Below are 16,209 nucleotides of genomic sequence, written 5' to 3' on the forward strand. Positions count from 1 at the left end.
GCAGTTATTAATTATGCATTGGTTGTGTAACATAATTACATGGAGAGGCAGAGTTCGAGGACTCTTAAAGCTTCATTTTGTCATTTGCTGTAAAAGGTACAAAATGTTTTAGCCAGAACCAAACTAAGATTAAAAGCACTCTTACCAAGGGCCAGCAGGATGTTTATGGATCTGCTCAGTGATCCACCCAGTCATTGGTTTCAGGATGACTCTGCTGTAAGTGTGTTTCATGTTACTGAAGCAGATACTGGAGCGTTTATAGATTTCCCATAACAGGATGTTAAATGCTGAGAGATGATATTAATCCAGATGTATTTGGCCATTCCTGAACATGATGCTGTTGCTAAAACAGGCCCCCCCACACACACACACACACACACACACACACACACATATCTACAGCCTGATCTGGCACAGGTGCGTTATGGTATTGATTCCCAGTAAGTGTGCGATTGTCGACGTGGTGCGTGTGGCGCTTTGCCTCTTAGCTTTTGATTTATAGCAGCTACGTTTCTCAGGCAGCGATTTATCAAAGGAAAAATGACCGAGGCCTTCGAGAACAAGCCCACTTCATTACTCAGACATCATATCACAGCCCCCTGCGTGATAGACTCAGCCTGTTAACAACAAGGGCTTATTAACAAGGTTAGCTGAGAGTGAGTGAGTGAGAGCGTGTGTGTGGTCATTGTTAGTTCTGTTATCGCAGCATTATTCTGCCAGTCAAAACTTCATGGGCCAGTAGCCAATGGGTTTCATGTATGTTTATTTGTGCACATGTGGCGCCTTTAAACACAAGCTCTTCGGGTCGTGATGTGCTGATGGAGACGGCAGGTTTAAATGTGAGGGCGTGTGGGTGTTTTTGTCAAACTCTTTATGCACCGCTGAACTTTTACTGGCTGGATGAATCATCTGCTTTGCGCCGCTTTCTCTCTTTCTCTTCAGCTCCTTATTCATGCACAATCTGTCTCTCCCTCTTTCCTCTCTCTCTCTCTCCATCGCGCCATTCAGTCATAATCCTTCACACACTAATTTTCTGCATCTCTCCATAGTTTAATTTTCTTTGAGTGTCCATCTCTCTATTTCGCTCATTCTCTGAGCTTTCAATCACAGTCTTTTGTTCTTTCTGTCTCTGTCTCACACACCAAACTATTCAATCTTTTTCCATACAACCTGCTGCCATTAACAATAAATTCAATCTTCGCCGCTCCTTATGGCAGAACTGTTCTGATGGCTTCTTTTAAGAAGTTAACAATCTAATATTTCAGCTCTCTGTGTTTCTACTGTCGTTGTCTCTTACAGTTAAATCCTTGAGAGAGTTTAGGATAGGGTTATGGTTCACTGTGACACCACAAAGGAGGAACTTTGACTGTAAAACTGGATTTTGCAATATAAAATGATTAAAATACATGAAGTCTACATTTTAAAAACTTATCAAAACGAAAGGTACTAGAGCCTGACCGGTATCAAAATTACTTTTGATAATAAAGCCTCTGATTTGTTTACTGACGAATAGTTTGTGAACCAAGACATTTTACTGTTGAACAATAAACTTTACGATCACAGATGACATTAACAGTCAGTGTAAGATGGAGTACATCTTACTTTACTATAAATTGAAGGATTATAAATCACCATCTAATATAATAACCTGCCAACAGGATTACTGCCAGGGCTTTAGAAAAAGTCCCCCTCCCAAGAAAAACTTTGACGAGGTAGCAAAAGATATAGTTTTTAACACGTATTTCAGTATTACTTTCTTTCTTTTTTCTTTTTTTTTTGGATTATTTCATAATTCAAATTGTTTGTCTATAAACTACATTTCCCAGCATGAACTTTCATGAACATCCAAAACCTTCATGATACAGTTCTGCTGGGGAATTTTTCAGCCGTTTGTTGATTGTTTTTTAGTTCGGACCACAACAGCAGGGCCAGCCATATAAATGTCAATGTCATTGACTGACTCACTGAGTGATGAAGTAACATCATTGGTCACTGAGTTTTGGAGTTTCCCCATTGGTCGTTGCTCTTTCAAAATGATTTGTGTGTTGTCAACTTTGTTGCTAGCAGACTTCTTATTTTAAAAGTACGTAGCGACATATCTGGCAACTTATTGAACAAACCTTGGCAACTTCAGGGTTGAAACCAGCTCACATTATAGGCTGAATTCAAATACCCTACAATATGGTCCAGCTACATACTAGGATTTGACATAGTCTTGTTTATTGGCATAAATGAAGTCCAATTTAAAACAATATGTCAAAAGATTGAAGAATGGAATCAGCTGAGAAAATATCTACTGAGTGTTGGTTTTAACTGTAGTGGGCAATCTGTCCCCAGCAGGTTGCTAAAACTACCAAAATACAAAGAGCATAACTTCAGTGTCCTCAATGGTGTCAATGAAGCGAGTTATGAAAAACTGGAGGAGGATCTTGACCTCTGGATCTTCATTTTCAATGGCTTCCTACTTCTGTGATTGTCATATGTTGCTGAAAAATGTAAAGTGAAAAGCGAGGGAGACTCATTTTGATCCCGAGACTCTGATGTAAAATCATTGGCTATTGACTTTTCAAAGAGATGCAAGGGCAGATTTTAATTTAATTCTTATCTCATTTTCAGATTTGTCCTCCAAAAAATTGATCAATATCGACCCTGGCAGAAAAGTTGACTCCTTGATCCATCTTTACTTGTACATCTTTTTATTTTATTTTACTGGTGTGGTGTTTATCTACAGGGATCACTGCTTAATTTCTGCCAGCAGATTAAACAATCCCATCTCAATTTCAGCTGCTTATGAGGGTTTGAAACATGAAAATTCATTATTGTAAACTGCCATGAACAAAATAAAAATGTCTTTCGTTCCGCTGTTATAGCTGATGTCATAAAACCCACCACTAGGTTGCAAAATGTTGTGGATTGTCACTTTAAACAGGAAAGGCAGCCCCCTGTAAAACATAAGATGAGAGGTTTTTCTGTTGGCAGCGTTTGTAGTTGAATTTATTTTGCCTTAAACCATCTTTGACTGCTCTCATGTCGAGCCTGCCTCTCTTATTCCGAGATCTGATCTATCTGAGGCAGCTGCTCCTCTTGGAAACAGTTGATAGAGGTGTATCTGAGCTGTCATTTCGGCACTGTTTGGGGATTTGTCAGTTAAAGCCAAGTCAGCTAAGCTCACTTTCACTCACTCTCAGCTGAGCTTCGCTTGTCTGACAGCATATAATGTTTCTTTTTAACACTGCCTACAGTTTTTTATTTATTTTTTCTTGTTTTTCTTGTATAAGATTCAGTTCCCTGCAGGCGACAGTTTGGCAGAGCACAAGACCTTTTTCCCATGCTTTAGACATCAAAGAAAGAAATCTGTTGGGGGACTGATTTTTAAAACAGAGGCTGGAGGTTTGGGGCAGCTGGGTGATGGGAGGGTAAAGAAAGAGTTGAAAGAGGAGGCAACTAAAGGGTTTCTGCAAAGATCAATCAGTTGGGAGCGGTCAGTTTTCTCCCACTAGAGACTCTGTGTTTGTTGACATAGACACGTACAGAAAAGATGTGGCTGCCCTTCCCTTCTCCACCTGACTTTTCAGTGCCACTGTTTTCCCTTGTGCATGCTGTTGCCTTATTTCTGAGCAATTTCCAGCAGGTGCCTCTGTCTGTGTTGTCACAGCAGGATCCACGTCATTTTGTGCAGAGTCGATGCTAACTCATGCCTGGGTGTGCCTCACAGTAAAGCTTCGGCCTTTACAGTGAAGCTGGAGAAAATATTGAGGTTTGCTAACTTTAACAAAACTTTACAAACAAAATATGGATGAGATAAATGTTGAAACACCCCTTTAAGGAAAACTACTTTGGTTTTACATTCATAGCTTCACATTGCACTCATAGAGTAATTCACAGCAGAATAGCTAAAAAATTGGTCAAAAGGGCCAAAAAAAAACCACAAGCAGTCAGCCAATCACACAGTTAGTAAACAAACCAACTGGTTAGTCAAACTTATTTGGAAAAGAAATAAAGACAAACAGTAAAATTATTCCCAGAAACATCAGTCACCGATTACACACTGACTTTCCGGTACAAGTTTCATACATGGGCCTGTGCATTTAAGGGTTATTATTGACATTACTGGTGTGCTTTTTTTTGTTTTACCTCCAAATAAAATGGAATCTCATCTAGCTTAAGTTTGCTTGTTTACAACCTGAATGATCATCTAACAGTCCATGTTTGGACCTATTCCTAGTCATGAAACCATGTTCTGAGATCTGAGCAATTACTGAAGTGAGTACATGGTGGTTCTGCTGTATACATTTTGCAGCTGCGGCTGTAGTGTCATTTAGTTGCAATTACACCACTTTGCAGAGGGTTTTTAATTTGAAATGATGGATAAATAGGCAACACATGGGGGAGAAAGAAAGAAAAAATAGTGAAAGAGAAGAGAGAGAAAGATAGATTAAACAAGCTAACCCTAACGATAAATGACATAGGACCGCTGGTGTACTACTCACCTTCACCACCCATGTACAACAAAACCCTTGGGACTGGCCATCGGGCACACCGGGACAAATCCTGATGGGCCGCCGTGTTCGGGGTGTGTGTTCTCCTGCTGGAAAAAATCAAAGCCACAACACTGGTACAATGGTATTATTATGATAAATAGAATCAATGGTTTTACCAATGAAAATCCAGTCAAAGTTGTAAAACTATGTAGTTTTCCTTTAACAAAGAGGAACAAGTAGAACAGATCAGAAAACATCAAGAACTAACTCACATCTCATTGTTTGAGACCAGACAGAAATATTTCCACGTTCCAATTTCTTTGCCCAATTAAGCAATATTAAAATCCTCACCTACTATCATCATCCTCATCCTCATTATGTTGCTTCTGCATGGTTAAAATCTCACTTGCACTGACATGTGGCCATTACTAACAAGTGCAGTGAATATTTTAAGTAATTGGGAATAAGAGGACCCACTGCCAATGCATTGTGTAATATCACTTAAACATCTCTGGAAAATTAAAGCAGATTTAATGCATCCCTAATAAGCTGACCACATGGACCTTACATCTTCGCAGCAGCAGACTGGATCAGATATCTGGTAGAAAGTGTCCAATTCTGTGTGTGTGTGTGTGTGGGGGGGGGGACTGAATGAGTCACTGCAGATAGCCATGTCTGGTATTTTGACAGTCTGCTAAGCAGGATTGACAAAGACACCATCCACACCACAAGACCTCAGCTAGTCTGGCTCCCAGAGAAGAGGCCAAATCAAATACCACAGAAATGTCACTGAGTGTATAAACGGAACCCCTGATTTCTAGTACGAAAACACACAGACACACAAATATACACATCGATGCAAAACGAGCATGCACTGAAACAAAAAACCGACATGCGTTTGGACAGAGACAACTGGGTAATTTGCATAATCTTCACCTAATTTCTTTCTCTTGCTCTTGTTGTCCGTTGTCTCACTGTGATGAATTACTCCAAATTTCCATCCACTAATTGCCCAATTATGAAGCGGCACTGGCTGAGATTTCTGTTGCTTCCTTTAGCCACTTGACATTTCAAGTTCACTGCATTAAGCAACGCCGAGTGTCAATTCCCTAATTAACCTTCAAAAATTCAGCCATATATCAGACTTTATTTTTGAATCATCTTGAAAAATTTTAAAAATGTGGCACAATTTTAATGGTAATGAAGTAACTTACTGAGCTTTAATGAAGGTTTTTAGAGAACAGCCAAAACATGATTACTTTGCTCAGTGACTACACTCATGTTAAGGAGCTACTTGTAAGTTTTGCTATTGCTACATAGCTAACTTTAGTATTAAGATCTCTTTCATTACCAGTCTAGAAGCAACGATATCAGTTCAGCCTCAAACTTCATTCCTTTACTCACCAGGAGCTGTCTCCAGAGGTGGAAAGCAAAACCAGTGATAACTCTTGTCTCTATCATGTCTTTTCTTCTACTGCAGTTAGCATGCTAACCAGCTAGCCCTGGCCCGTCACTTTCTGATAGCAAGTCACTGTAGTGTCCAATCACCACCACCTGCTCCCGGGAAGAAACCACATTCGGTGGCAGACAAAACTTACAAACAGTCCTTTTAAGAAACTTTTTGCAACAGAAAGTCACCTTTATACAAGATTGTGTGCATGGGTTTTTGGCAGAGCACTCACTACCAGAGACTTAAACCACTCAGTTTCGGTTTTTTGTTTTCTCTTTCCGAAGTGGTGATGTAGTCTGCAATCTCTTGTATGGTTGTAAAAGCTTGTGAGTCCAGTTGAAAAAAGCTTTGAAAAAAGCCATACAGTCTTCATGTTGATGAACTTACACATCATCCTCTGATGAAGGTTTCAGGTCATAACAAAAATATTTAAGCATTGATGATGCTGTTTGCCTCTGTATTACGTGGTGGACAGCTCGTCGGGAGCACCGAGTCATCAACAGGCAACTTGACCAGCCATGATATAAAAAGCAGCAATGAGTTGACGGACCTCTTGCATCAGCTCCCTGACATGCTGCGGTGCACAGTGTGAGCCCACTTTCTCCTGTAATAACCTGCAATATATTTATAATTGAAATTATATACTTTTTTTTCATATTTTTTGGTCAGTCACACATTTATGTATTTGGAAATGTTGATCATTTTCCTCCCAGATGAATGTAGTGGCCAAATATAGAACTAGTCTGGTACTCTGGTACTTTGATGATGGTTTGCATGAGGGTGGCTGGGGATGAAGTCAAATTCCCAGCCTGAATTATTGTTTCAGTCCGCTCCTGTCTATGGGTATACAGAAATAGTTCTTTACAATAAAGACATTTTTTGGAGAGCCACCTTTTACTTCTTGTTAAGCATATTGATCCCTCTCCTTGCCAGGCTACACAGCAAAGTGGTGTGAATGTGAATGCAGAGTCTCAAAGACTAGGTTCATATCAATAACTTGACTATTCAGGGCAACATAGAGCTATTAAAGTACTGTCAGCACTTGCTCTCACAGTGGACGGCATATCAAACTCAAACCTCTGGCCTCTCGCCTGGAAGCAATTTGTCACGCTACTTTTTGCTCTAATTGGTAAAAGACAGGGTTACAGCGTCCGACAGACACGCTGCTGGTTTCATGACATCAAAGATCTTTTGGATGACCTCCTCAGTCACCAGATGTAAATATAATACAGGATTCATGGGGGAAAGACTAACTTTCACTTTCTAACCACGACAATTTCCAGTGGCTTTCAGTCACTGCATTGTGATCTGCAGTGTTTTATCTGCCCAGCTGTGTTCTTTTGTCATCATAAATTAGATCAAGTGTGGAGCTTAACTCATACAATGTTCCCCCTTCTTCAGGTTATTGTGTATTATCTCTTTTGCTCCCAAACTTATTTCTTCCCATTTACCTGCTCTGCAGGATATTGTAAATCTTTTCACTGTCAGTAGCATCCAATCTCTCCCCACCAAGAGAACTCTATTTTTGTCTCAAACTTAGTTCCCCCTGCATCCGCCTCACACAAGAAAATGTTTGTTATAATAGTATTACCTCCTGTCTCCTCCTCACACTGTTTTCATTTGAAGTATTATTTTTACTGGGGATTGAAGGTAACCTGGCTTTCAATGTGTGTCACTGAGCTTCTTGTCCCATATTCCCTTATAAATATTAGAGAAATCTATGAGGAAGTCTGTACTTGCCAATTAATTTGAATAGTTGATAGTTGATTCCCCCCATAGTCAAATCACAACTTCCTTAACCTTTATTTATTTTTGTCACATTGAAACCCTAGAGAAACAGGCTTGGTGCCGATTTTGCATCTTAAAATACATTTAGAAACATTGCCAGGCTGCAATTCTGTTTTGCATCATAATCCTTTTTATTTCTTTGAATGTCTGACCTATTTTATTCTCTGTTTCAGGATATTCTATGTGTCTCATGACTCCCAGGATCTGAAGATCTTCAGTTACATCGCCAGAGACGGACAGAGCAATGTCTTCCGCTGTAACGTCTTCAAGTCCAAGAAGAAGGTACGACAGGCAGGAGACCTGTTTTATGCTTTCACCTTTTGACCTGTGATGAATCCCTGAAATGTTACATGAATGCAGTGCTTGATTCAGGGTCGAGGTCTATAGCTCTTCTTGAAAAATGTGGCCTGACTCCGACTGTGTTCACTGGATCCACTTGGGTTTAGACACAAACACCAAGCTCTGAAAACTCAGAGTAAGTGTCTGAAACAGGAAACTCTTAAGGGAAATCCCATGAGGCATTTAGGTATTTGATTGTTGGGATTGTTGAACACACTGATGGTCAGGTTTAAAGATCACATATTTTACCCTAAAAGTTTTAAGAACTAAAAACCATCTCAGTGTAGTTTTACATCTCTCTCAGTCTTTTCTCTGTAGTTACACACAGATGAGAAGAGAGGCTCAGGTCATGGCTGAATGCAGGATGTGTGCATTTCTCTGTTGACTGAGCGCTTTGATACTTACACAGTATTAATATAGAACCTAGACCTGCTTTATAATCAAACAACACAAGGACATCTACCTTTATACTATATGGGACCATAAAAGATTTTATTCTTTGCATTGTTAGTAGTAGGATGCTCTTTTTGAATCTTAACTAGCAGTGCCACTGAAGACACATGCAACCCAAGAAACCAATCTCCATTTTTTCCAGTGGGGTTCTGGTTCCCTCGAGCAAGGCACTTAACACCAGAGTGCAGCTGCTCAGTGGCTGTGCTTACAAGTTAAAATGAAAATATCATAGCTTGTGTGTTTTAGACTCTAGACTCTGACTGCACATTCAGTTTTTCTAATGCAAGTGCATCAGTGTGTAATATGTTGTTGCCAGAAGAAAAGAAAGGATCATGTCATCAACTTTATCAGCATTATTTTTCAGTAGCATGAACCAGATTAGGTTTGACAAAATTAATGTAAGAAGAAAAAGACTTAGAGTCAGAATTTTTGTTTTTGCACAAGTTGCAAAAACCAACTCATCAAACTTTGTTTCTGTGTTATGGCGAGATGGGAAAAGCCAAAGTGTGTCATTCTCAGTGTTTTCACAGTCTGTTAGTTGCGTAGTGTTTAAAGCAATTCCTCCTCCTCCTCCACTCTTAAATCATGTCACTGTCTGAGTCACATCCTGACAACCTCCAATAAAGAGACACACGGCTGTCGAGCAGCAGTGATACCTCCGGGCATCGCAGTCTTGTCAGTGTTGAGGTCTGAGGAGCAAGTTTTTAGTCGGTTTGGAGAGGTTGTGTTGCTGCAGAGCTAAGCAGAGACAAAATCCAAACAGAGTCCAGTTGTGTGACACAGTTGGATAGAAAATGTGCTCATTTTTCCTCTTTAGCTGCCAGTTCGTAGAAGTTGATGCTGAAGTCCAGGGGTTAGCCGGGTGAAGCACGCACCGCCTCGTTATCTATAACAGACAGAGCGACACTGAAACATGAGCGCGCACACACACACACGCATGCACACACATTCTGTTCGGAAGACGAAATGGAAACTGACACATACCAAAATTCTCTGGGGCAACAATGGCCCTTAAGCCATTAAGCTGGTAACTTTATCTAGTAAGCTGGTAAGCTATCTTTTTTACAGTATAGTGGTGATGGACACACAATGGGAAATATTGATTTTAATGGAAAACTTCATTATGTTTTGAGGCAAAACTCAGCTTGAAAGGAGCTGCCATTGTTTCAAACAGTTATCATTGAGTTTCTAATATAGTTTGTTTTTGAGGGTTTGTTTTTTAGGTGGGGAAATGTTTTTGTTGTGGCTGTCTGGTGATTGACAGAAGGAGGACACCCTGCGCTACGAAAACACTTGCACTGGTGCAAAGAAACAAAGTTAACAAAGTAAAGAAAAGTTAATTTGGTTCAACTGTGAGGGATCTCTTTGGCCACTTGGGGGAATCACAACAAGCTGTAAACTCATTACCATAGTTCCACTTTACGAGGCTGATATAGCAGAACATGGAATATGTCGCCTATTTACTCATCCAGTCAACACGGTGCAATTATTATTTCTCTAACATTTATTATTAGCTTTTATATGGAGTCATTTAAAAGTCGGCAGATAAACAAAAGATCCACAAGGCCTAACATCTGACATTTTATTCCTTTAAATATCACGGTTTGCATTATGACTGGAAAAGAAAATAATCTTTTAATTATTCAGCAACTGCTTTATTGGCAACTGCTGCCACGTTCATTACAAACCTTCACAATAAAACTTCCCATTTCCTACAGGTATTCTTTCACATAGCCCGTTATTTGGCTAGCTAGATATGTTGTAACCAGTACAACAAAAGTATTAGTACTTATAACTTAACAATTATTAATACCGGTACATAACAACACCCCTTGTACAAACCATTTATTAATTATTTATATACTGATAATTAAGTGCCAAATAGGGGCTCTTAAATTTAAGTGTCACCTATATGTATCTGGGAATGTGTTACTCCAATTGACACATCACATAACAGTCATTTCAGTCATTACATATATAAAAATATTTATCTGTGCAGCTTTAAATATAAGAAAACTTATAAAATAATTTTATGATGATAAAATAGAACATTAGGTCCAAACAGTATTCATACATATCCAGTATAATTCTGTCTTTTAACGTCTTTGGAGATGCTGGAAATAAGTGTTTTCACTTTAACATGTCCATAAATCACATTATGTGAGCACATTAACATAATTACTAACCAGCATTTTCAGTCAAGTATGTGCCATAAGGAAAGAGAGGAGATGAAGAGGAGAGTAAAGAGAAAGTTAAAAAAAAAAATTAAAAAAAAAAAGGTAAAAAATAAAAAAGTGACACAATGACAGAAGGGGAAAGTTTCAGAAAATTGATTGAGCAAGACAAAAAGAGAATGAAACACTCTGCCATAATGAAAAAGGGATATACATATCAAACATGCAGTAAAAGTGTCATCCGAAGCAGTGTGTGGTTTTGTGCAAGTGTGTTTTGACGTGTGGAAGGTTGCGAGTGTAAGATTGAGTACAAGATTAAGCAGACTTTATTTCCCTCTTAACTACCCGCAGTGAAAAAATGGCTGTGCTTTAAATCACGGCAGCATAAAAAGACTTTAGTGGCCTATCACTTCTCACACTTAGACAGGCCTTGTGTGCGTGTCTCTCTCTCTCCCATTGTCACCCATGCGCTCTCGCTCTTTCCCTCCTTTCTTCCTCGAATCGACAGTTTAAAGGAAGCTAATGAATGACCTGGCCTCTGTTATGTAGAACTGAAGTGAGCGAGAGCAGAAACCAGGGAGCCTTCATCAGAATACTGAATTAGATGGAAGACACTTTATTGATCCCACGGAGGGAAATTTCGCTGTTACAGCAGCAAATATAAACACAAATCAGACAATACAAAACAGCATGAAAGCACAAGATAAAAGGACATAAATAACTACATAAATACACAATGTACTATACACACAACAAAAAGTTTAAGAGCTGAGATGTAACTGTTTCAAAGTGACAAGTACACACAGCATGGGGTTGAGCGGTTCAGTGTGAATAGATATGGCATATAGCATTAAATCATTATTATTATACTAGTAATAATTATAGAGCACTCATGCAGGGAGGCTGAGGCTGCCTCTATAGTCCAGATGTGAGTGTGAGAGCCAGCTGTGACTTCTGCCATAGAGTGTGACCGCTGTAGGGACAAAGGATCTGCGTGGGTGGAGCTGCCCAGGGCACACAGGGACTCCCTTCAGGGGGCGGGAGGCGTTGTCCAAGATCTTCCTCTCACTCGCCACCTCCACGGTGTCCAGGGGACAACCTCAGCCCCGCTGATGCCACTGTCCTGGCACACAACTGCAATAAAGATAGCTGATGCCACTACTGAGTCATAGAAAGCCTTCAGAAGTGGTCCCTGTTTGCCCCCCCCACATACCCCCACCCCTCCGACTGTCTGCTGCTGAGACACTCCTCATGCCTCTCCAGACATCACTTATGCTGTTTAGTTAAAGTTTCTCCTCCATCTTCGTCCTGTTACAGTCCTCACCCTCATTAATCCTCCACTCAGATCAGCTGTGACCCAGGGCTTGTTGTTGGAGAAACACTGCACCCACGTACAGGGCACAGTGTTCTCCACACAGAAGTTAATGTAGTCAATTATACAGCGTGTAAGACTGTCCTCCATGTGTGGCCCACATAGAACATCCCAGTGTTTTCACTCGAAGCATCTGTCTTAGCTCGGTCTGCCTCATCAGACCGTCTCCTCAGTGTTTTGGTTGAAGCTGGTTGTTGCTGAATCAGGGGTTCGTATGTAGACAGGAGGTGGAGATCTGCCCAGGAGAGGGGCAGGGGGAGCAGAGCCGAATGCGTCCTTCACCGGAATGCTGTCTCAGGCTGCGTCCACACTACTGCGTTTTCGTTTTAAAACGCCTTTTCCTACATTTCCTCCTGTTTTCACATTACTCCAGAGTTCTGAGCCCTGAAAAGACTTTTGGAAACACTGCTGATCTCGTTTAGTTTGAAAACGCCAGGGTTGCATTGTAGTCGAGACTGGCAAAAGGGGAAAGGGGCAAAAGCCTTGACTACCAGTGGTGAAAGCGACATGGATAACGAAGTACAGACCATGTTGTCTTTGCTAGCAGCAGCTGTTCAGTTAAACTGTCTTTGCTGTTCCTTGTTTGTAGTATTTTGTGCAGCTAACCAAATGCAGAGTAAACAGTCTGCTTCCTGTTTGCATTGACACGCACACACGAAGATCATTTTCATTTTAAAATGGTATACTAGTGTGGACGTAGCCTCAGCTGTGTATAAATCCCTAACATGACAGCATTTCAGTGCGTTTTCACTGATCAGGTCTGATTTCAAATTCCGGCGTAACGCCCAAGTAAATCAGAATTTTTCAGGCTGATATATGAGAAGTTATCACCTTTTTTTTTTTTTTCTTTTTTTTTGTAAACACACAATCTGTGGATGGAGTGCAACACTGTGCGGTGCTCATATTCACATAGCTTGAAAACTCTCCAATTCCCGGGCTTGAGACAGGAGACAGGATCCCTGGCCATAAAAGGTTGAAAACCCTGAGTTGGAGTGTGGATTTAAGCCGGCTGATAAATAAATAATACATTTTGTTAACACGTCTCTGCACACTGAACAAATGTTACTGATTCTGAGTTCCACCTTCCACTCTGTTGTCTATAACTACAGCCCCAACAATGGTCATGGATCCCACAGGATTAATTCTGGTTATATTTCCTTCAGCTTCACCATCAGGTTAGTGTTTTTGAACACATTCGTTATCCCCAGAGGATTAAGCCATTTCCATGATCTTTCATCCTCAGGTCAGATTCTCTGTTTGATGTCAGTGCTGAGCGCAGTGATTAAAGACAAAGCATAAAACCCAGTTATGGTCTTTTAAACCTGATAATAGACTACAACACAAAACATCCCATCACTGCTGCTGAGTGGCAAGTAGCAGCTGGCTGTGATTTTTTTTTTAATGTTGTTATTGTTAAAATTATACTGACAGGCCACACTATTCTTTTTTTTTTTTTTAATAATGGAAGTTATGCAAATGCACTTAACGCCCACTAGACTAACAACATAAAAACAACAAATGATGGACATCAGTGCGTTTAAAAAAAAAAAAAAAAAAAAAACACCTTTTGGTCTTTTATTTATTTATTTATCTAACAGTTATGATGGAGAAAGTCTCATCTCTTGTCCACAGCTGGTCGATGAGACGGAGGGAGAGCTGTGGTTACTGTGTCAAGTGTTAATTGAGTTCCCTCTCCCCTCGATTAGATGCCCTCCAACCATATGCTGTCATTCAGTGTCAGCCAATGGCTTCAAGATGACAAGCTGAATATTCTGCCTTCAAGGATGATTACAAAGATTAAATGATCCTGAAATACTTTTTTATTTGCTCAAAGGTGATGACATCAGAAAGTAGCGAGTGAGCTACAGTAGAAATAAAACAGTTTGAAGTCGTGTATAAGGGTGTGAAGTGATGGAGTGAGGTGGATGTGTCTCTTAACGTGGGCAGAGTTTAAATAGTAAATAGTTGAGGTGGTTAAAGCTCCAGAATGGGCCTGTTTAAAAAAAGCTGAGAATCAATGGTTTCTTCATTGACACTGAAGAGAACTGATATAAAATGACATCAGGCTACTTCTAGACAAATTGATGATAAGGACTCGTTTTTTTTCTCGACACTGCTTGGTTAAGGTAATTGGATTTAATAGCCTTTCATCACTTCTTATTGAATATCCATATTTCAGTGTAACGATCCTTCTGCCCTCAGCTTTTTTGTCTCTCACTGTCTCGTTTTTACTTTCTATACTTAATTTATTTTTTACCTCTTTGTCAAGGCTGCAGTGCTTTTACAGCAGAGGCTGAATTCAATCGTGGAACAAGTCAATGCGTGCAGTGTATGTGTGTTTTGTGTTTGCGTCATATTACTTCTCACCGGACACAACACACAAGTGGTGTGATATATTGATCAAGAGATGTCAGTACTCAGATCTAATCAGAGGCAGAAGTCGATACACTTCCTCTGTTTTATTGGTCTATGTGTACTTTTAATGAATCAAGATAAAGTTTAATTTCTAGAAAGACTTGTCTTGTCTCTGTCTCTCATTGTTTCACTGTTTACAACTCATGGTCTTTGTGAGTCTAGACCACTGGTTGGCAACTAGCAGCCTGCAAGCCAAAACTGAACCACCAGCAATAATATCTGGCCCTCCAGATAATTCTGAATGATTGATTAATTTTTTTTTTTTTAATCCTACAACATCAGACAACCAGTCCCACATTTAGCTATAATGTCCAAATAGAGATTCTACCCTCACCTGACGAATGCTTATTATACTTTTACCCATGTTGAGATTGAATGACAGACACAAAATGTCTCATCAGGCTGTACTGATGTACAGTAGATGTAGTCAGTACACAGCGCCTGGTGCTAAAATAGATCTCTGTCATGGCATCAATGTCCTGAATACTACCTGCCAAAATGCCTCATTAGTTTATCTGAACAGTTCAGTGAGCCTTAGCCGACCCCTCATCACCACCCTCGGATGACTGTAAAATGCTGTCCGGTTGTTAAGAAAGAAAATGTTTTAAATGATATTGGCGTTTAATTTTCATTTAAACAAATCCATGGAAGTAGAAAGAGAAAGACAAAATGTGGACAGAAACAGAGAGAAAGAGAAACTTTTATTTTGTAATTATTCAGCAGCGGTTTAACAGTGAAATGTATGGCGCTAACCTGCAGACTGGACTCTCTGCTGCTGTCGCAACCATAGATTAACCCGTGACAGCTGTTACATGTGAAATATGGGCTCAGTGTGTGTTCAAGAGACCTGTGTCATCTGCTGCTCTGCTGTATTAATGGTTAGTTTTACTATGAAACACTTAGAAACTAATTGCACAATGGCAACATTCAATACCTGACAGTTTTTCACACTCAGTGCTACAGACACATTTCCATCTGGGAACCCAGGTCTAGTGTGAGGTTGTAGTGTGTAACGGTGTATGTTTGTATGATGCACAGGAAAGGTTGGAAATTGAGCTAATGGTTCAGAAGAGTCGCTGAGGCATCATGAACTCATTTCTTCTCACTTCACCTACTTCATGCTTTCACACACAAACCTGTCCATTGATTAGTGCCTATTTTAGTCTGAAAATATTCTCCCGCAGAACTTTCACAAACTCGCACTCTGCCCAGTATTATTCCTCCCACTGATGCACTTGAAGCGAGCAAAGTATTTGAATGTCAGGTCAGTCTGTCCCCTGATTATCAGAGTTATCAGCTGGAGTTTCACCACTGTGTCACTGGTGGAAGTAAAACTCCCCCTTTGTCTAAAGTTGGATCTGGTTGGGGGAACAGTATAAATCAGAGGTAGCCATTGCTGTAATCTCTCTTTCTCTCTTACTATAAATACCCTCTGTGCGCAGAGTGATGGATGTGTAAGTCGCGGAGAGATGGGGTGAATATGTAAACATGGAAATCAAGAGAGAAGCCGAATGAATGTGCTCATCACCAGAGGAGATAGTCAGAGAAAAGGCTTTAATCAGGAGGAACTCCCCAGTCATCATCTCGTTGTTTACCCTGCTTTTTTCTGGATTGCATTATATTCCTTTTTGTCTCTTTGCTTGTGCCAAAACTTCCAAGAGGGCAGAGAAAGCACAGCTGAAGCTCTGTGGGTAATCTGGGATAAATAATGCATCGGGCTTTTTGACTCTTGGCCCT

General features: G+C 40.2%; 1 protein-coding gene across 2 annotated transcripts in view; it reads left to right on the forward strand.

Annotated features, from left to right (window-relative positions):
• Nucleotides 1–16,209, forward strand: part of LOC111227516 (carboxyl-terminal PDZ ligand of neuronal nitric oxide synthase protein-like) — a 191,876-nt gene that overhangs the window by 91,140 nt on the left and 84,527 nt on the right. For both annotated transcript variants that reach the window (XM_022753040.1, XM_022753042.1), the window contains exon 5: nt 7,893–8,001. In XM_022753040.1, the coding sequence (XP_022608761.1) occupies nt 7,893–8,001 (109 nt within the window). The remainder of the gene's footprint in view (nt 1–7,892; nt 8,002–16,209) is intronic.

The sequence above is a fragment of the Seriola dumerili genome, unplaced genomic scaffold (assembly GCF_002260705.1).
Source record: "Seriola dumerili isolate Sdu_G_001 unplaced genomic scaffold, Sdu_1.0 BDQW01000189.1, whole genome shotgun sequence".
NCBI classification, from domain to species: Eukaryota; Metazoa; Chordata; class Actinopteri; order Carangiformes; family Carangidae; genus Seriola; species Seriola dumerili.